Raw genomic sequence first — 22486 nt, forward strand, 5'->3', positions numbered from 1 at the left:
ACACAGGATGTCGAGGCTGCCAAGACTCGAACGCGGATCCCCAGCTTCAGAGTCGGCCGTTCCAGCCCTTAAGTCACGAGAATGGCTGCGCTGCGTCTCTGCGGGGCGTTCACAGAAGCTAGAGCCAGTGTTTGTGCGCAGCAATCTACATAGATACATCAAAAGAAGCGACGAGACAAGTGGTGTGCTGCACAGAGACCCAGGCTGTGCGTGATCCTCCCAAAACACATTTACGCGAGCACATACCCAGAGGCTGCAGTGTGTACCCCTCTCTAAAAGCATTCACGCTAGCGCGGAGACCATGTGTGCACCCCTCTGTAAACACACACTGCATGTTTGGTCGCTGGTACGAGAGTGGGAGGGGGGCGGGTTAACCGGCACACGGACAGCGGGAGGGGGCGGGAACGGACAGCGGGACATCGCGGAACGGACAGCGGGACATCGCGCAACCCACCCCTGCAAAGGACACTTCCGAAATGGCAAAAACAAAGCTTTACAAAAACGAAAAAAAACACACGCCCACAGCCGCATGACGTGATAAAAGGGGCAGGATGAGAAAAACATTGCAGGAACGCCAACGAGTCGCCTCGGACCATGACGGACAGATCTCACTTCCAATGGCTAGCCTCCATTTATGGAGCTAGCCAATGGAAGTGAGAGGCGGTGACCAAGCCACATACTCTTCTCAAAAGTTTTCGCCTTGCGCGAAAGTCTGCTACGCAGCTTTCGGCGAGGCGAAACCTAAAAAGAAAACCAGGAAAACAAAACTCTGCAGGAGCGAGTGCACCGCACCCACCCCCCAGTGTCTACAGATACAAAAGAACAGGTATTGTGGGGGGGGAAAGTGCATTTTTATGTTGGAAGGGGTTGTGTCTACGAGGCGCAGGGGCCTCATTGCGTAATGGAGAGAAACGAGAGGGACGTGGAGGTAATGACCGTTACAATTGCTGGACTGTGCCTGCCTTGAGCTCTGGGAAGGAAAGCTGAGGCGGGCTGCAGAAAGTTTCCAAGAACTCTAGTGCCTTCACATGATTAATTTGAAAATGACCTCACCTGAAAACAGTACTGTGTATGAGCCAGTGAACTATGGTCTGACTGACAAGATGCTGCTCCACAGAGCCAGATGGTAAACGTGTTTAACATTTTCAGACACTAAGTCTGAAGTTTGGCAAGACAAAAAGAAGAACGGGCTTGAGACTTCTTGGTGCAGACTGCTAGCTTCTGGAAAGCAGCATTCTTTGCTAAAACACACGCACTATGATGACGCAGCAAAACCAACTGGAGCTGACCCTCTTCTGAAGCCCGCCTCTGTTCCATGTCGTCAAAGGGGAAGGTGGGATCAGTGAGTTCTCCTGATCCCACCCTCCCCTTTGATGAGATGGAAACGGTGTGTGGGGGGGATGCATCCTCACTTATTAACACACAGCCTTTGAAAGCACCAGGCTGAAGCCCAATACACCCGACTTGTGTTCAATTAGCAAGACTGTATTACCTTCAGGGGGTGTGGTCCTAAAGTCTGGCAGGCCACTGATGGCGAACAAAGCAAAACCAAAGGGGATGATGGACGGAGTGTTGAACATTGCAAGCACTCACCCCCAGTCAACTGATCTGGGTTTAATCTATCATCATTCTTTAGCTCGCTCCGCCACCCCAGTTCCATATGTGTGCCATATTTTCTGGTAAATCCATGTTCATTAAAATATTAAGAGAGGTAATTTAACTTCAATGATTTGTATGCTACTGAAACTTATATAATCCAGTCTCAACAGTATAAATACTGCCCCTCTTGAAATAACTTTTTCAACATTCTCCATAGAGTGAATTAAATACAAAATATCGTAAATGTTGGACCGTGCAAGGGGGATTTCAACAGCGCACCGTTGCCTAACACAAGACCTACTCAAATGTTCTGTCTTGAAACACTCAGCGGCGGTTCCTCTGCAAAGGTGGAGGAGCGTCGCCCCACTGTTTGGCTCACAGTCTGCAAATGAAAAATATAGTTTTATTTTGAATTTGCCGGCCCTGAGTCAGTGCTGTAGGGAGGGGCCAATCAATCAATCAATCAACACATTTATATAGCGCGCTACTCACCCGTGAGGGTCTCAAGGCGCTGAAAAGGGGGGATACTGCTACTGCTCGAAGAGCCAGGTCTTGAGGTGTTTCCTGAAGGTGAGATGGTCCTGGGTCATACGTAGGTGTGCGGGGAGGGAGTTCCATGTTTTGGCTGCCAGGTAGGAGAACGATCTTCCTCCGGCAGTGGTTCTTCGAATCCGTGGGACGGTGGCGAGGGCGAGGTTGGCTGAGCAGATCTGGCGGGTGGGAGTGTAGAACGAGAGGCGGTTGTTGAGGTATTCGGGGCCCATGTCATGGAGCGCTTTGTGTGCGTGGGTGAGGAGCCTGAACGTGATCCTCTTGTTGATGGGGAGCCAGTGCAGGTTTTTCAGGTGGGCGGATATGTGGCTATGGCGAGGGATGTCGAGGATGAGTCGTGCGGAGGCGTTCTGTATGCGTTGTAGTCGTTTCTGAAGTTTGGCGGTGGTTCCTGCGTATAGGGCGTTTCCGTAATCCAGGCGGCTGGTGACGAGGGCCTGGGTGACCGTCTTTCTGGTTTCGGTGGGGATCCACAGGAAGATCTTTCGGAGCATACGCAGGGTGTTGAAACATGATGACGAGACGGCGTTGACTTGCTTGGTCATCGTGAGGGAGGAGTCCAGGATGAATCCTAGGTTGAGTGCGTGGTCCGAGGGTGGTGGCGCAGAGCCCATAGCTGAGGGCCACCAGGAGTCGTCCCAGGCGGATGGGGATTGTCCGAGGATAAGAACCTCCGTTTTGTCTGAGTTCAACTTCAGGCGGCGGAGCTTCATCCATTCTGCGACGTCTTTCATTCCTTCCTGTAGGTTGGTTTTGGCAGTAGCTGGGTCTTTGGTGAGAGAGAGTATCAGCTGTGTGTCGTCGGGGTAGGAGATGATGTTGATGTTGTGTTGGCATGCGATGGCGGCTCATGTAGATATTGAAGAGGGTTGGGCTGAGCGAGGAGCCTTGGGGTACGCTGCAGATGATCTCGGTGGCCTCCGAGCGGAAGGGAGGGAGGCAGACTCACTGGGTTCTGTTGGAGAGGGAAGAGGTGATCCAGTCCAGGGCCTTTCCTTGGATCCCAGTGTTGAAGAGGTGGGTTATTAGGGTGCGATGGCATACGGTATCTAAGGCTGCCGAGAGGTCTAGTAGGATGAGGGCGGTTGTTTCTCCGTTGTCCATCAGGGTCCTGATGTCGTCGGTGGCTGCGATGAGGGCAGTCTCGGTGCTGTGGTTGGCTCGGAATCCGGACTGGGATGGGTCGAGCGAGTTGCTTGCCTCGAGCAAAGCAGTCAGCTGTTTATTGACCGTCTTCTCGACGACTTTGGCCGGGAAGGGAAGAAGTAAGATGGGGCGGAAGTTCTTGAGGTCTTTGGGGTCCGCTGTGGGTTTCTTCAGAAGAGCGTTGATTTCTGTGTGCTTCCAGCTTTCGGGGAAGGATGCTGACGCGAATAAGATGTTTATGACGTTCCGGAGAGGGGGTGCGATGATGGTGTCGGCTTTGTTGAAGATATGATGGGGGCAAGGGTCCGAGGGGGTGCCGGAGTGGATGGAGTTCATGACGTTGGTGGTGTCTTCAGTGCTGGTGGGGGTCCAGGCGTTGATGGTTTGGTGACCGGAGGCGGAGTCTGGGGTCCGAAGCTGTTGTGTACATCTGCGATCTTTCGGTAGAAGAACGTGGCGAGGGAGTTGCAGAGTTCTTGTGACGGTGTGATGTCGTTGTTGCTGGCGCTAGGGTTGGAGAGCTCTTTGACGATGTTGAGGAGTTCTTTGATGTTGTGGGTGTTGTTGTCTAGTCGCTCTTTGAATGATGTTCTTTTGGTGGCGCGGATCAGCTGGTGGTGTTTGCGGGTGGCTGTTCTGTTTTCTGTGGTTCTTTCGTGGCGCCAGGTTTTTTCGAGGGTTCTGCAGGTTTTCTTTGATTCTTTGAGGGCGTCTGAATCATGACGTTTTCCTGTTGCCGGTCGTGCCTGGGGGGTTCTTCAGTGGTGCGAGGTCGTCGGCACAGTTGGTGATCCACTGTGCGAGGTTGTGGGCTGCGTCGTTGGTGTCGGCGGTGTCGGCTGGCGGGTTCTGGAGCAGAGATGAGGGGAGCTGGTCTGTGGTGATTTAGCTCCAGCATCTGTGGGGGATTTGTTGTGTGCCGTGGTGGGATGTAGTCTTTTTGTAGGTGAAGTGGATGCATCTGTGGTCGGTCCAGTGTAGTCCGGAGGAGTGGCTGAAGGAGACGTGGTTGCTGGCAGAGAAAATGGGGTCGAGCGTGTGGCCCGCGATGTGGGTGGGGGTGTTCACCAGTTGCTTGAGTCTGAGGTTGTCGAGGTTGTCAAGCAGGGTGGCGGTGTTGTTGTCGCTGTTTTTCTCCAGGTGGAAGTTCCGGTCCCCAAGGAGGGTGTATTCTGGTGAGGCTAGGGCGTGCGGGCTGATGAAGTCAGCGATGGTTTCGCTGAATTGTGTGCGCGGGCCCGGGGGTCTGTAGATGAGGGTTCCTCTAAGGGTGGTCTTGGGGTCAGTGTGAATCTGGAAGTGCAGGAGTTCAGCGGCGGAGAGTGTGTCTTCGGCGTTGGTCGTGATGTTGATGGTGTTCTTGTAGACGAAGGCGATTCCTCCTCCTGTTTGGTTGACGCGGTCCTTCTGGGTGATTTTGTAGCCGTCCGGGATGGCTATGGTGATGTCGGGGGCCGAGGAGGCGTTCAACCAGGTTTCCGTGAGGAAGGTGACGTCTGGCGCTGTTGTGTCAAGAAGGTCCCATAGTTCGATGGCGTGCTTGTGGACGGAGCGTGTGTTGAGGAGGATGCACTTGGTGGTTGTTGTTGATGCGAGGCCCGTTAGGTGGTCTGCAGGTTCAAAGGCAGGTGTAGTTCCAGGTTTGGCAGGTGAAGGGTCCGTGGGTTCGCTTCGGGGTGGCTCGGTAGCAGGTGGGTGTTCGTCTGGGGTTGAGTGCGTTGAGGGTGGCGGAGTCGTATTTCAGTCGGGTGGCGTGGCTCTGGTGGGGGCCAGGGGTTCTGGCGCTGGGCGCGGTCCAGGTGTGGACGGGCGCAGACGGGCGAAGCCTCCATATGAGGGGGAGTGGGAGGGAGGAGCAGCTGGGAGGCGGGAGTGGGGCGGCGACTGGCAAAGCGGGGGGCGGGGCCACAGGGACGCAGCAGCGGGAAAGAGTGGCACAGAGAGAAAAGAGGGGGGAAAGGACACAGTGGCAATGCGGGGGAAGGGGGCACAGAAGGCAAAGGGGCACAAAGGGCACAATGGTCTAAAAAATACAATACAATACAAATACAAACAATACAGAGTCAAGGGCAGAAGGAGAACGAGGGATAGAGGTCAGAGGGGGCAGAGGGCACTCACGAGACCGCAGGCAGCGGCAGGAGCAAAACGGCGGCAAACAGCAACAGCGGGGGTAGCCTCACGGGAGGACCGCGTGGCGGCTGGGGGGCGACCTGCCTGAGGACAGGGTCAAAGGTTGCCCTCAGGTCGCAGGGGCGAGGCTAAGGCGAGGGAGAAGAGTAGTGCGGCATGCATGTGTGTTTGGCCGGCTGCCTCAGGCCGACTAAAACACACATGGGCACTTAGGTTTCTCCAGTCTAGCTGCATTAACCAGCCGGGCTGGAGAAACCTTCACCTACTCCCTGGACTGAGCGGAGCATCCTCCTAGCCCGCTCAGGCCAATTTCCACGCTGCTCTGCAGCACGGGGATTTGATGGGAATCTGTTCCAAGGGCTGCTGGGACCAGGAAGAGGAGATGTGGTGAGGCGGCTGGCGACTAAAGGCACATTAAAAAATATATATATATTATTGCTAACACCACCACCCCCTTCTCGTGTGACGCCCCCCCTCCCGTATTCCCTCCACCCGCCCCACCACTCTTTGTTTGTGGGAATCGCCACTGGAAATACTGAAGAAAGACTGCTTACCTGCGGTGATCTCCACATTAGGATCTCTTGTAAGATAGTTAATGACCGGACCGGAGACATACCCAGAACCGAGAACCAGGATTTTCTTCTTTGCACCCATGGCCAACAGCTGTGCGTGCTCCCTAAAATAAGAAGTCAGCATTATACTTACAAGCTCTGCAACTGCTGATTACACAAGTTTTTTTAAACATTTACAAGTCCAGTTTGTAATGTTACAATTTAACTGCTACCATGCAAGATTTAAACTTTGGACCTTTATATTTAGAAACAAAAATCCTCAATTGAGCAAGCTGCACACCTTTTGCCAAGGTTGGCAATCATATGCCACAATCACAGGTTATACCTGCGTAATTCATGGCACATATTGCTGGACAATTTGAAAAATATGACCATCTCAGACCTTCCACCGAAGAGAGACACAACATTTGAGTAGAAACAATTATGTGTGAATTGGAATCTGACCACAAAAGCTTTTGGGAACTGCCGCAGCAGCATCATCGATGCTACAGTATAGAACCCACTCCTTTAAATGAGCTGCCTTGAACGAGACAGGGAACGCAAGTCACGCACCACAGATACTAGGAAAAGGTTTGCAGGTCCCTAGCTGATCGGAAGTGTTACTCGCATATGCCTCCTAAGTTCGTAATGCCAATTTTGTCCCATTTTGCAAAGCCCTCTTACTTGTCAGTGTGATGTAGCAATTTCGCCTTTCATAATGGAGTATGCTCAGTCAAATTGTTGTCCTAGCCAATGCAGCGTAGTGCCAAGTGCCAATTCATAAAAATCACCCATGTAACCTCTGGGTGTCACAGAGGAACGGAATTGCCATATTGCATACCCATCACGTTACGCAAGCCAAGTAAGGAGAGCTCTGCTTGGTATGCCAGATCGTCCCAGCCTCCACTCAACCTCTCATTTATAACCAGCATTTGGGCAGCCAGTAGTAAAGTTGTATGTTGGCCATTCCCATGCCCCCTTCATTAACTGATTGACAACATTTATTCAAGCTATACGGGTAGGGCAACCTGACCTCAAACTGGAGTGGATCAGGGAGGTAAGGGCCTTTTACACCTGGCATCTTTTGGCATTGCTTCCCCTGTCTCTTTGCTTCTAACCTCCTGTTTTTGACTGTGTGCTGAACTTTAAAGCGCATGTGCTCTGTGTCTAAAATGGAATGGTATTTGGTTTCGCCATGATTGGCATATTTGATTTACTAATAAGCCCCTAATGCAGTGTGTGCGCTCAGGACCTGTAAATAAACTGCTACTAGTGGGCTTGAATCACAGACTGTGCTATCTTGTATTTTCCACTCAACAGTAGGAACTGCGCAGTTGTGGACATCATAACCATTGGGATGGTGCCAGACTGATTCTATGCACCCCCTCAGGATATGTTGTTCTACAGGCCAGCTAGCTCACAGTGCCACAATGTGTACCCCTAAACATAGGCGGTTAGCAACTGATTCTGGCAAAGTACAAGAGGTTTTGCCAATCTCATGGTCAGATCGCAACGCATCTTGTTCACAGTAACTACCACCCACCACGTCCCATAGAGTAATTAAAGGGCGTAACTGGAGAAATATCAGCCCCCAGTGGATTCAATCTGCACTAGCATCTTCAAAATCGAACCTATTGTCTGAAGTAAATCTGGCAACTGACAGTTTCACCAGTTGGGTTCAAACTGCATCAAACACATTAGCTCCAGAAAAAAGCTTCACCAGCATGCGTATGAAAAAATCTGAACCCTGGTTCTGTGAAACTCTTCGCACGCAGAAGCAACTCTGCAGAAAAGCTGAGAGACGCTGGAGAAAAAACGACTATGAAGCTGAGAAAACTTTATATGCACAGTCATTGAGCACCTACATAAAAATTATCTTGGATAAGAAAAGTAGGTATATCTCAGAGAAAATCCGGCAGGCAGGTAACTCCAGCAAAGTACTATCTGCAACTTTAAAGGAACTAGTCAAATTACCTGAACCAGTATTACAGGATAGCAGTGTGGCATTCTGTAACCAACTTGCACGTTTTTTTAAGGACAAAGTGCTATCCATTTATGACTCCCTTACAGACAAGGGCACTGACCTCCCAGCTGACACACTCATCATTACTCCTTCATGCTCCGCTAATGTTTTGGATTCTTTAGTTCCACCGAACGCAGAACAGATCTCACATGTAGCGAGATCAACAAAATCCAGAGCACCCTTAGACCCATGCCATCCTGAAATATTACATCTTGCATACGAGAGCATTAGCAAGCAACTCAGCATACTCTTTAATGAGATTATCAGGTCAGGCATCTTCCCAGATGCATGTAAAACGGTCTCAATACTTCCTCTCCTAAAAAAAAGCAATCTAGATCCAAGCGACCACAACAATTATAGACCTATTGCGAGGATTCCTTTTCCTGCTAAGGTCTTGGAAAAAATTTTAAACTCCCAACTCACCGCCTTCGTGTCCTCAGAAGATCTGTTGGATTCCTCACAACATGGTTTCCGACAAGGGCACAGCACGGACTGCCTGTTACAGTAGCAGAGAAGCTCTGATCAATAATGGACACAAGTGCCAGGGCCGCCCTGATCCTCGTGGATCTATCGGCGGCTTTTGACACCGTGAACCATGACATCCTTATCAGAAGGCTCCTAGAGTTGGGAGTCAAGAATTCTGCTCTAAATCTCATCAAATCTTATCTGAACAATAGGTTTCAATATGTTCAGATTGGGAACTCTTGCTCAGAGCAGTGCACACTTCCATGTTGGGTGCCGCAGGGCTCCTCACTGAGTTTCACCTTGTTCAACTTATAAGGGACACCATTAGCTAATATCATCAGGCAGTTTGGCTTCTCATTGGTCTCCCACGTGGACGACACTCAAATAGTGGAGTCCATCTCAAGTAACTCGGAAGAAACTGCTGATCGTTTTAGTCAATGTATGTCCCACGTAGACCAATGGATGAGTGCAAACTGCCTAAAGCTTAAAGGTAACAAAACAGAGGTTCTTCTGCTGGGCTCTGACATCTCTTTCTGTTCACAGAACTGGTGGAGTTCAAGCATGGGAACTCCTCCTGCCCAGTTTAGAAGGTAAATAATCTGGGCATTATCTTTGATTACAGACTAACTTTCCAACATCAGATCAACAAGGTTGTCTCTCTGGTCTTTCTAACACTAAAATCAATCCGGAAGGTGCGTGCCTTCATTCCCGCCGAAGCAGTAAAAACACTGGTGACGGCCTTAGCAATGGCCAGACTGGATTATGGAAATGCCCTATATTTGGGCCTTCAGAAACAGCACATGCTCAAACTCCAACGAGTATAGAACGCGGCCGCCAGAATGTTGCTGGATAGCCACAAATTCCAGACCATTTCCCAAGGCTTAAAAAAACTCCACTGGCTGCCGGTAAAAAAGAGAACAGAATTTAAATTTTTATGCCTAGCATACAAAACTATGCATGGAATAGGACCTGCGTTCCTGAAACAACACCTCACCTGGTATTATCCATGCAGAAATCTACGTTCAGCTCAGAGCAAACTCCTCCAGACACCCAAATCTAAGAAAGTTAGCTGGGGAGGAAGCAGTTTTATCCTGAATACAGTGAAACTGTGGAACTCGGTTCCATTAGATATTAAAAATTGCTCAACTCTACTCTCCTTTAAGAAATTACTAAAACGTGGCTTTTCTTGAACTAGTTCTCACCCTCTTCCACTGGAATCTTGACAGACACCTCTACGCAGCACCTAGACACCCTTGGGCATTCAAGCACTATATCAATTTCACAATCAAATCCAATCAAATAAACCACTAAACATGACCACCCTGATCCCCCAGGAACTGTGCTAACAGATCTAGAACCCTTTTGCTCTGTCACTCGTGATCTCTCATTCTCAGCGAAATATACAAAGAATACACAGTGGGGCTTTTTTCAATGTATATTGAACCGACTTGATTCTTGAATAGAATATAAGTGCTGCAGTGATCAATAGAAAGTTATTAGAAGTACCAGGACAGTGACCTGAATAAAAAGTTCTGCCACTGTGCTAAAGCAATGTATCTATGCATGCATATAAAACAATATAGAAAATCTGACGAACTTCTAGTATGCAGTCCCTAACTTAAGTGTCTAGGGAGTGTGTGTGTGTATTCTGCTAAAAATCCTCGTACTGGACGATCCAACCCCAGTTACCTGAACGGAAAGAATGTAAGTCCCGTCTTGGTCACAAGCTGGACACCTTTCGCAGAGATATCAGCAAGTTGCTGGGCCGAAGCATCAGTGTGTAGAGACCTCGTCAATGTGAGTAGAGCACTCCTCTAACTAAACCTGGAAATGCTTGTTTATTTATAATGAAAAGCATCATTGTGAGTGCTGGGCAAGCCAGCATTGTTATGGTCTGTAGATAGCCGTGTCGCCTCGTGGATGAAAAACAGAACGACATCACCACAATGTGTATCGAGGCCTTGTACATGGTGTTCAGGGAGTCGTGATAACGTTCTTGAGAAGTGGAATCTGCCAGTGAATCAGTTTGAGAAACTAGTCCAACAATGTCACACACGCAAATGAGTGTAAAAGGTTGCTGTGTGAAAAGGAAGGCAACTTAAGAAAAGTGTTCATGGTAAAAGATAGCATCATTTCTACGTGGGCCTAACTAAGATACATGACAGTGCCACCCACATGAGTAGCCTTTCAGACTGGTCTCAGGCCTGCCAACGCAGAGCCGGCCTGTGTAGTTTTTAATTGCATTATGGACCTGGCAAGTACACCTACGTGCCAGGCCCAAACCTTCCCTTTTATTACATGTATGGCACCCTAAGGTAGACCAAAGGTAGTCCGATGGGCAGGGTGCAATGCATTTAAAATGCAGTACGTGCATTTAAATTTTACTTGTCCTGGTAGTGAAAAACTGCTAAATTCTTTTTTCACTACAACAAGGCCCATTCCTCCTATAGGTTAGCAATTGGAGCTGCCTTGTAACATTTAACAAGTATACCTTGCAATTGGAAGCGGATAGAAAAATTAGAGTTTGGTGGCTCTGGACTCAATTTAAAAAACAATCTTTTAGTAAAGTTGGTTTTTGAATTGCAAGTCTGAAAATGCCACTTTTAGAAAGTGAGTATTTTCTTACTTTAACCATTCAGTGCCTCTGCCTGTCCCTAGAATACACGTCTGGGTTGGATGACAGTTGGGCTTTGTGAATTCACTCAAGACAGTCACACAAAAGGGAGTTGAGATGTGTCCTGCGTACCAGAACGCCCATTACCAGGTTTATGGGTCTTCCTGAGCTAGAGTGGAGAGAGGAGTCAACATTTGCACCTGAATAGGGCTGTGCCTGTCCCATCACAAAGAGCAGCATGTCCCCCTGTAGTGCGTCTGGAGCCAGGGCCAGAAAGGGCAGGGTCTTGTGCACTACAAATATCTTCTTTGAAGTCTCCCTACTTCAAAGGCTAACATGGGTATAATTACTGTACCCCTGACACCATATACTCCAAACACTTCTGAACTCAGGACATTCTGCCAGGGAGAAGAGCTCTGCCAGGAGGGACTGCCATTTTGCTGCTTGCTTTGCCTTGTTGGCCTGCTGTCTACTGCTTCTTGCCTGGGAGTGAGACGACTGGACGTTGCTCTTTACATCCTGCTTTCTAACGTTTCTCAAAAGGCTTGAGCTTGCCTCCTGTTGGAAGTCTCAAGGTCCTCAAAGACTTCACCTGCAGCTCCTGGGCTCCTCTGCTGAGAGCCATACTCTGCAAAGTGATGCCAAATCCAGTTCCTGGACTCTTGCTGTACTAAGCAAGAGGAAAACAGTACATCAACTTCGAGTCTGACTTGGAAGCCAGCGCAGCTCTTTGATACCGTCCACTGCCTGCACCGGAGCAGTGGTCCCCGCTCAACGCAAGGACAGCGACTTGCAACGCAGGCCTTGACGGCGCTGCAGAACTTCCAAATATCTGCCACAGTGCGAGTCTCAAGCACTGCGTCTTGTTATATTCAGGTAAATATTGGCTATTTTACAAAACTGGTTTGGTTACTATTGTGATGTTTTCACTGTATTACTGGGTGTATGCACACATAGTTTACACATTGCATTTTTAGTATAGCTTCACTGCTCAGGGCCAGGCTACCCAAGGGTGAGCACATGTAAGATTTTGGTGTGTACTACACTTACCCTGACTAGGAGTGTGGGTCCCTACTTGGACAGGGTGCAACCCACTGCCAACTAGAGCCCCCATTTCTAAGAGGTTCCTAAACTAGGGGCTCAAGATCATCAGTGGAACGTTTTGAAGGGTGTACAGGAAACATGGAAGTATCATAATTTTAAACAGGGCCACCCAGTGGGACCTGATCCCATTTTTTAAAGTCATTTTTAGGTTGAGCCTAGGCAACACACATGCGCTGTCTTTGAGACATGCTGTATTCACTTTGTGTGTTTAGACCCTGCCCACTGCTTTTTATTGGCTAATGTTAGTGTCCATTAAAAGGCATTGCTTCCAAGTGGTTAATGTTTTATATTTATCCCACCTTTTTCACAATTCTTAACTCCGATGGAGTATCACCACAGGACTTGTCCTCTTCTACTTGTGCCATTGTATTTCATGTATTTGGAACTTTTTTTTTTTTTTACAGTGAGACCGAGTACTTCCCACTTAGTGCGGTCTCCAATTCATAGCTGCAGCGCTTCAATGTAATCGAGCACTTTCCTCAAGCGCGACACGCTTCACATGGGACAAGCTTTGCGCAATGTCCTTTTCATTTATGTTTTCAGCTTAACTAGAAAATCAGCCTGGTTTCCTCAAAAACCACAGCTGCAGCTTCCTATGATATGATGTAATACCATTCTGGTGTATCCCCTTCTTTACTGCAGTGCAGCTACAAGCAATCCAGAGTCCCCAGGTCTGACCATCTTGCATGCACGGCACTTCCTGTCCCGCTTCATGAGCAGTAGCAGCATCAGCACCCTCCATCATTCAGTAACAGCCGCCGGTTCCTATGCTCTCTGCAATGATTAGTCTGGATCAGCAGGAGTGCCACCCCGGCTGCTGGAATTTACTCAAGGCTTTAATTAGCACTTCTAACTAGTGTCTGGACATTCTACTCTTCGTTGGAGCCAAAACAGCACATAGGCAATAAGGGCAAGTTCCTTGTAATTAAAAATACATTTGAAGGGGGCGTGGCCAAGATGGCGGCGGAGTTGGACGTTCTTCTGTGTCCCTCCGGCGCCTGGCCGTCATTAGCTTTGTATAGCGTTCCTTTTGGAGCCCAGTAGCCGCTTTCTGTGAGCCCTTGCCTCTCCCTACGAAGCGGTGCCTGTGCCGGTGCTCCATGTTCAGCTGCGGCAGTCTTGAGAGAAGTGAGCGGCGCGGCTGCTCCGCAACGACCGTCGGCCTGACCGTTGAGCTGCGGCGGGAGCTGCTGTGGGTGCCGCGGCTCGAGTGACCATCGGAGCCTTAGACGCTGTGAGCGGGCGGCGGTACCCGGGCTGTGCTGTCGGCGCTCTCTGCCGGCGCCTTGTGACGGCGCTCCGGTGAGGACGTGAAGCTGGACACTCGGCGCTGAGGAGGGGTGGCCTCCGGCCGGGCGCTCTACGGGAGGCCGCGACTTCTGGGCCTACTCGGGCCAGATTGGGCGGAGTGACGGAGCAGAGTGAGCTGCAACGGGGCGATTGCTGAAGGGGCCCTAGCGGACATGAGTGCAGGAGACTGAGCTTACATGTGCAGTTCGCCCCATCCTTACCCTGTCGCCACCTGGATCGGCTCCACGGGCTGGACCTGCCAACGCCTCCTGATGCCAGTTCTGGGCCCAATTACCTGAGCGGCCACGTGGTGTGCCTCGGCTGCTCTGCCTGCCGGATGATTGCGCTGGTCTGCCAGGCCCGGCGCTGGTGTTTCAGAGCCTGCGGAGAATACCTACAGGGGCGCTTGGACCGGCACTGCGGAGGTAGCCTACCTGCGTGGGAGGCACGATAGACCGGCGAGGACGCCAGTGCGCAGTGAGTAGCCCTTACCCTGGGCTTGGCCCCCACTGACGTGCCGTTTGGGCCTGCGACACGGCTGGGATACTGTGACGGCCGCTACTCACCTACATTTCACTGGGTGAGCCCACAGTTCCAACATCGGCTCTGACTCTGCATCACACGGCAGTGCGAGTCTGAGTGGCGGTGCTGCACGGTATGAGGGCGCCTGGACATAGGGCCCATCACCGCACTGAGGTATAGCGGGCACGACGGTGACAGCGCGGCTGAGGCCTGGAGTCGGCGTCTGTGGGCCGTGGTCTGTCTTCACTGGGATCCGGAGAGGTAGTTCAAGAAAGGCGTGGAGGGGTGACGCCATATACCGCCTGGACAGCCGACGCCATCGTAGGTCCGTGGAAGAGACGGTGAGCACGGGGGCTGTGTCCGGGATTGGAACAGAATAAAGGCTGCCTCCGGTTGAGAGGTGAATCCCTGCTCTGGATTGGGTTCCCGACGGGCCCGAGGTGTAACGATGTCCTCTTCGGTGCGCAAAGGGAAACCCGGCAAGGATGGCCAACCCAAGGGTTCCCAACAACCGGCATCACCTGGTCCCAGTGCAGCATCCGAGCAGAAAGACGATGAGGCCCCAGCTACCAAGGCCTTTATGTCGGAACTGTTTGCATCTATAAAGGAGGATATCTCTGAGCTCCAGGCTCAACTGGCGTCGGACCTCCGCGAGGTAGGCAGGGATGTGGACAGCATCGGTGAACGCGTGGTCACATTGGAGGACCATGACCTAAGCACGGCGAACAATGTCCACCAATTGCAACAGGATGTGATTCGACTCACGGAGCAGAACTTGGACCTCCAGGCTCACGCGGAGGATCTGGAGAACCGTTCCCGCCGGAAAAACATCCGCATGCGTGTTGTGCCGTGGGACGGAGAGGCGGGTGACTTGCGGGGCTATGTGCTGGCACTTTTCTTGCAGATACTCGGTGAGGAGGACTTGCATGTTGTCAAGATGGATAGAGTCCACAGGGTGAGTCTGCCCAGACGGGGTGGAGGGCCGCCTCCTGACATCTTGGTCTGTGTGCATGATTTCCAGCAAAAAGAGCGTATCCTGCGGAAGGCGCGGGACATTCCGTCCCTGCAATTCCGAGAGCACCGTCCACAACTGTACCAGGACTTAGCAGCTTCAACGCTCCAGAAGAAGCGCGAGTTCCGCCCGGTGACCACCTTTCTGCGAGAGCACAACATTTCCTATTCCTGCGGGCACCCCTTCCGCATCTTCTTTCGGTGGCAAAACAGGCTGGCGCAAATCCGCTCCCTACAAGTGGCGAAAGAGCTTCTGGACCTTGATGACCCGACTCCCTCACCGGCGGCTGGCAATTCACCATCGCGGAGGAGGCGTCGGTCCTCCTCGTGGCACCGAGTGGGTTCGGAGACGGATCGCAGAAGGCCTGATCGAACGCTTAGCTTGCAGGAGAGAGGTGAGGCGGTGGCCTCTGTGGCATCGGTGACTTTGGCATCTTCGCAGCAGAGTTCCGGAGCAGCCTAAACCCTGGGCCGCTGGCCAAGGGCGCCGGAGGGGCAAGCGAACTCAGGTACCGTGGGTATATTTGTACTTTTGGAGAAGACACCACGGACCGTGGCCCTGGGGGACCCTTCTGTGGTTTCCCGACCCCATCCAGAGGAGGTCTCTTCGGACTACTATCCCCTGGGATTGTTGAGTATATGGTTTGCTTGTTTGTTGGGGGGGGGTGGGAGTTGGGGGGCTTGGGGGAGGGACCGGGGGTAATTGGGGGTTGGGAGGGGGTGGGTTGGGTGGTGGTGGTGACCAATGGATGATTGCTGCGAGTCTGGTTTTCCGTGGAGGAGCGTTCCATGGGCATTTGTATACCGAGTTCTTGAACGGATGCAACCTAAGGTGTTATACCTTGGCTAGGTACTCTCTTTTACTGCTGTGGGGCCGGAGCTTTGGGGTCCATGGGGCCTGGGGCAGGAGAGGGGAGTGGAAGGGAGAGGGGTTGGCTGGGTCCGCGCGGAAAGGGGCTGGGGCAAGAGGGGAGGTTGGGGGGTGTTCGGCGGAGATGGGGCAAGGGTGTGTTGACATGGCGAATGCGAAGCGGCGGGGCCTGATGATTCCTCATGCCTCTTAGCATCGGCACGTGGAATGTGAAGGGTCTCAACTCCCCGCAGAAATGCCAAAAGCTCTGGAAATACTTGTTGGAGCATCACTTAGATGTGGTGGGTCTCCAGGAGACCCATCTGGCACGCAGGGATGAGCTCCGGCTCCGACATAAACACTTTCCCCTCATCTACAGGGCTTCTGCCTCTACCAAACACAGGGGGTGGCTCTTCTCTTTCGGGCTTCCCTCCACTTCCAACCCATGGGGGTCTGCTGTGATAAGGAAGGTCGCTGGTTGATGGTTAAGGGGTTGTTATACGGACGATTATGTACGTTTGTGGTGGTGTATGTTCCCAATGCACAGCAGAATGGCTTTCTCCAGGGACTGTTGGATAAGGTGGGGGAATTTGTGGAGGGGCATTTGTTCTTATTGGGGGATTACAACATGGTCTGGGACAAAGACTTGGAAGGTCGCTGGTTGATGGTTAAGGGGTTGTTATACGGACGATTATGTACGTTTGTGGTGGTGTATGTTCCCAATGCACAGCAGAATGGCTTTCTCCAGGGACTGTTGGATAAGGTGGGGGAATTTGTGGAGGGGCATTTGTTCTTATTGGGGGATTACAACATGGTCTGGGACAAAGACTTAGATAGCTCCCGCGCCCAGAGGGCAGACTCCGGCGTCTTTTCCGGCGGAACGAAATGCCAGATGGGCGATTTGGGTTTGGTTGACGGCTGGTGCTCCATGCACCCTAAGGCCCGAGATTATACCTTCTTTTCCCACGTCCACCAGTCCTACTCCCGCATAGACCATATTTTTCTGAGCCAAGCCCTCAGGGGGGATGTCCGTGATTCCAAGGTTTTTCCGCTCTCCATATCAGATCATAGCTTACTGGTCCTCGTGCTGCACTGGTCGGTGAAGGCAGATGGCATACGGAAATGGTACTTTCCAGCTGCGCTTAACAGGGACGATACCTCGTGTAAGGAGCTACGGAAGGCTATCAGGGAATTCCTGACTCTTAACCCGGCATCGGACACGTCAGTGTTCAATACATGGGGCGCTTGCAAGGCCTCGCTGAGGGGCACTTGCATAAGTCTCAATGCAAACCTCAATAAATTGCGGAGGAGGGAACGGGAAGATCTGGAGGCAGAACTTGCCGTCTTGGAACAGGCGCACAATTCAAACCTATCTCGGGTAACCCTCCGACCTCTAATGGCTGTCCGGGGAAAGTTAAAGCTCATTACGCCAATCGAGCTGAGTTCACCCTCCTGCGGCCGCGGCGAGTATCGTACTCGCAGGGGAACAAGGTGGGAAGGCACTTGGCCCGTCAGCTCCGAGAAAAGAGGGAGAAGGAATACATTGGGCAGACCCCCCAGGATATAGCGGCATGGATTAGCAAATTTAGCGGCACAAAAATGGAAATTTAGCGGCACAAATATGGAAATTTAGCGGCAATTTTGCGGCATTTTATGTGGCCATTTTTCCTAGAACAAACACAGATATCTTAGTTTTTTTAGTTATTTAACAACATGAAGCTATGTTTATTTGGTTTATTTACAATGTGGTGCGGTGGGTGAAGGCTCACAGCTACGGTAGGTTTCATGTCTGGCGGCCGCTAGCGTTTCCATGAGCATTAAATGACATCACTCGGGTCGGAGGCTAAAGATAGCTCGCCATTCACGAAACGAGAGGCTACGTGTGTGTCTGGCCGTCACGTGTGGATCAATCCCTCCCCCCTCAGTCCCCACCCGTCTCCCACGATGCCCAGAAGTGCAGTCCCTGAGGGAGGTGCAAGTCTGCGGGACAGCAGTCTCCAGCTGATCGAAGTTAGAATAGGCGACAGGTGGCACGTGGTCTCGATGTTGCCCCTCCTTACTTTCTAGGCATTATTGTTTCAGACAGCATTGCGTTCTTTACTGCGGAAAACTGCTCTATTTGGTAGAAAAAACATTTTCCAGTGTTACTTTATAGAACCAACACGCAGGGGCGGCTGGTGACATTTGAAAGTGGTGTGGCGTAAACTAATTTGCATATTGCACCGCAGCGAGCGAGCCCGAACCACCTTGCATCCATCCATACATCATTCATGCATCCACCCATCCATCCACCCACCCACCCATCCTGCATCCATACATCATTCATTCATGCATCCACCCATCCATCCATCATGCATCCACCCATCATGCATGCATCCATCCATACATCATTCATGCATCCACCCATCCATCCACCCACCCATCCTGCATCCATACATCATTCATTCATGCATCCACCCATCCATCCACCCATCCTGCATCCATACATCATTCATGCATCCATCCACCCATCATGCATCCACCCATCATGCATGCATCCATCCATACATCATTCATGCATCGACCCATCCATCCACCCATCCTGCATCCATACATCATTCATTCATGCATCCACCCATCCATCCATCCATCCACCCACCCAGCATCCATACATCATTCATTCATTCACCCACCCATCCATCCACCCACCCATCCTGCATCCATACATCATTCATTCATGCATCCGCCCAGTCTCCACTGCATTTCTATTATATCCAAACGGTGCCTGGATAAGCTTGGGAACATGGCAGCCGAAATGTTTCTTTCTTTTTGAAATAGATCTATTTTTGTCTGTATGTGTGTGCACATTAATTCTAATTTAATAGACAGCATTGAAGCTTTCAAAATAAAATACCTCTCTTTACACAACAGTTGCGCAGCAGCTCATGCCTCGAAATATCTTTGTGGAAGATATGTTGGCAAAACAGCACGTGCCGTTACAACAAGGCAGGTAAAACAACCAAATGATTCAAAACCCTGTGTAGGCAGATGGTTTTGTAGGGCAGCTTAGAATTCAAACTGCTGCAACTTCCAAAACATCACAAGAGGCTGTGGACGCCTGAAGAAAATATCCGGGAACCTAACGTGTGGTTCTTTTTTTGCTCAATTGCTGCTGATCAAGGCTCCGATTTTCAACAGGCTCTTTCTGAGAAAAAAAAAGAGACTGTGAGAGCTGTACACGCATTGTTCTGCTTGATCGCCTTTCACAGCTTGGCCAGGAGGAAGCCGATATTGGACGGCAGCACGGAATGACGTGTGTGCGCGCACAGCCAGTAAATGAAGATTTATGTGTTTTGCTGTCTCCCAGTAGAAACTTTTACAATATCGCGGCCACAAATGTAAATATCGCGGCAATCGCGCTAGTCCCGCGATTTCGCGATTTTTTCGTGAATCGCGAAATCGCGATAAGCTGGAGGGTCTGATTGGGGGAATCCAGGACGCGGGGGATCCTTGCAGCATCGGGACGAGGATAAGGCGGACATCTTCGGCCGATTCTATGCTGCACTATACAAGGGAGACTCTTTGGATCAGGGCGCCCAGGACGAGTTCCTGGCAGATCTCCCCATGACGCAGGTCTCTAGAGAGTGGAATGAGCTTTTGGCGGCCCCCATTTCCAGAGAGGAGGTGTTGGAGGCTATTAAGGCCCTGAAGCTTCACAAGGCGCCGGGCCCGGACGGATATACTGCTCTCTTTTACAAATCATTTGCGACGGAACTGAATGACCATCTGGTCTCCCTCTTCAATGAAATGGCAGTCACTGGGAAGACCTCTGGGACTATGGCCGAGGCCATGATAACCGTGCTTCCCAAGCCGGGGAAGGATCTTTCCAAATGCTCGTCGTATCGCCCGATAGCACTCCTCAATGTTGATGCTAAATTGTACTCCTCTATCATTGCCCGCAGGCTCCAGGACCTGATGCCGGCCATCATCCACCCGGACCAATCCGGGTTCATTAAGGGACGGCAGACACATGATAACTTGAGGCGGGTGATCCACCTGATAGAGAAGGCTACCAGGTTCCGCATCCCGGCGGTACTGGTGGGGCTGGATGCGGAGAAAGCTTTTGATTGTGTCGATTGGGAGTTCCTGTTTCGCACTCTGGCTGCCTTTGGCTTTTCTCACCAGTTCATAACAATGGTCCGGGCAAATTACAGCAGCCCCAGCTCGAGGGTGGTGATTAACGGGCATCGGTCTGCTTGTTTCCCTCACTCACGAGGGACGAGGCAGGGATGTGGACAGTGTCGGTGAACGCGTGGCCACATTGGAGGACCATGACCTAAGCACGGCGAATGATGTCCACCAATTGCAACAGGATGTGATTCGACTCACGGAGCAGAACTTGGACCTCCAGGCTCACGCGGAGGATCTGGAGAACCGTTCCCGCCGGAAAAACATCCGCATGCGTGCTGTGCCGTGGGACGGAGAGGCGGGTTACTTGCGGGGCTATGTGCAGGCACTTTTCTTGCAGATACTCGGTGAGGAGGACTTGCATGTTGTCAAGATGGATAGAGTCCACAGGGTGAGTCTGCCCAGACGGGGTGGAGGGCCGCCTCCTGACATCTTGGTCTGTGTGAATGATTTCCAGCAAAAAGAGCGTATCCTGCGGAAGGCGCGGGACATTCCGTCCCTGCAATTCCGAGAGCACCGTCCACAACTGTACCAGGACTTAGCAGCTTCAACGCTCCAGAAGAAGCGCGAGTTCCGCCCGGTGACCACCTTTCTGCGAGAGCACAACATTTCCTATTCCTGGGGGCACCCCTTCCGCATCTTCTTTCGGTGGCAAAACAGGCTGGCGCAAATCCGCTCCCTACAAGTGGCGAAAGAGCTTCTGGACCTTGATGACCCGACTCCCTCACCGGCGGCTGGCAATTCACCATCGCGGAGGCGGCGTCGGTCCTCCTCGTGGCACCGAGTGGGTTCGGAGACGGATCGCAGAAGGCCTGATCGAACGCTTAGCTTGCAGGAGAGAGGTGAGGCGGTGGCCTCTGTGGCATCGGTGACTTTGGCATCTTCGCAGCAGAGTTCCGGAGCAGCCTAAACCCTGGGCCGCTGGCCAAGGGCGCCGGAGGGGCAAGCGAACTCAGGTACCGTGGGTATATTTGTACTTTTGGAGAAGACAACACGGACCGTGGCCCTGGGGGACCCTTCTGTGGTTTCCCGACCCCATCCAGAGGAGGTCTCTTCGGACTACTATCCCCTGGGATTGTTGAGTATATGGTTTGCTTGTTTGTTGGGGGGGGTGGGAGTTGGGGGGCTTGGGGGAGGGACCGGGGGGGTAATTGGGGGTTGGGAGGGGGTGGGTTGGGTGGTGGTGGTGACCAATGGATGATTGCTGCGAGTCTGGTTTTCCGTGGAGGAGCGTTCCATGGGCATTTGTATACCGAGTTCTTGAACGGATGCAACCTAAGGTGTTATACCTTGGCTAGGTACTCTCTTTTACTGCTGTGGGGCCGGAGCTTTGGGGTCCATGGGGCCTGGGGCAGGAGAGGGGAGTGGAAGGGAGAGGGGTTGGCTGGGTCCGCGCGGAAAGGGGCTGGGGCAAGAGGGGAGGTTGGGGGGTGTTCGGCGGAGATGGGGCAAGGGTGTGTTGACATGGCGAATGCGAAGCGGCGGGGCCTGATGATTCCTCATGCCTCTTAGCATCGGCACGTGGAATGTGAAGGGTCTCAACTCCCCGCAGAAATGCCAAAAGCTCTGGAAATACTTGTTGGAGCATCACTTAGATGTGGTGGGTCTCCAGGAGACCCATCTGGCACGCAGGGATGAGCTCCGGCTCCGACATAAACACTTTCCCCTCATCTACAGGGCTTCTGCCTCTACCAAACACAGGGGGTGGCTCTTCTCTTTCGGGCTTCCCTCCACTTCCAACCCATGGGGGTCTGCTGTGATAAGGAAGGTCGCTGGTTGATGGTTAAGGGGTTGTTATACGGACGATTATGTACGTTTGTGGTGGTGTATGTTCCCAATGCACAGCAGAATGGCTTTCTCCAGGGACTGTTGGATAAGGTGGGGGAATTTGTGGAGGGGCATTTGTTCTTATTGGGGGATTACAACATGGTCTGGGACAAAGACTTGGAAGGTCGCTGGTTGATGGTTAAGGGGTTGTTATACGGACGATTATGTACGTTTGTGGTGGTGTATGTTCCCAATGCACAGCAGAATGGCTTTCTCCAGGGACTGTTGGATAAGGTGGGGGAATTTGTGGAGGGGCATTTGTTCTTATTGGGGGATTACAACATGGTCTGGGACAAAGACTTAGATAGCTCCCGCGCCCAGAGGGCAGACTCCGGCATCTTTTCCGGCGGAACGAAATGCCAGATGGGCGATTTGGGTTTGGTTGACGGCTGGTGCTCCATGCACCCTAAGGCCCGAGATTATACCTTCTTTTCCCACGTCCACCAGTCCTACTCCCGCATAGACCATATTTTTCTGAGCCAAGCCCTCAGGGGGGATGTCCGTGATTCCAAGGTTTTTCCGCTCTCCATATCAGATCATAGCTTACTGGTCCTCGTGCTGCACTGGTCGGTGAAGGCAGATGGCATACGGAAATGGTACTTTCCAGCTGCGCTTAACAGGGACGATACCTCGTG

General features: G+C 51.6%; 1 protein-coding gene across 1 annotated transcript in view; it reads right to left on the bottom strand.

Annotated features, from left to right (window-relative positions):
* The window catches only part of AASS (aminoadipate-semialdehyde synthase), a 579454-nt gene that overhangs the window by 167094 nt on the left and 389874 nt on the right, over positions 1–22486 (bottom strand). The window contains exon 14 of the mRNA XM_078680774.1: positions 5982–6103. Within this exon, the coding sequence (XP_078536900.1) occupies positions 5982–6103 (122 nt within the window). The remainder of the gene's footprint in view (positions 1–5981; positions 6104–22486) is intronic.

The sequence above is a fragment of the Lissotriton helveticus genome, chromosome 1_1 (assembly GCF_964261635.1).
Source record: "Lissotriton helveticus chromosome 1_1, aLisHel1.1, whole genome shotgun sequence".
NCBI lineage: Eukaryota > Metazoa > Chordata > Amphibia > Caudata > Salamandridae > Lissotriton > Lissotriton helveticus.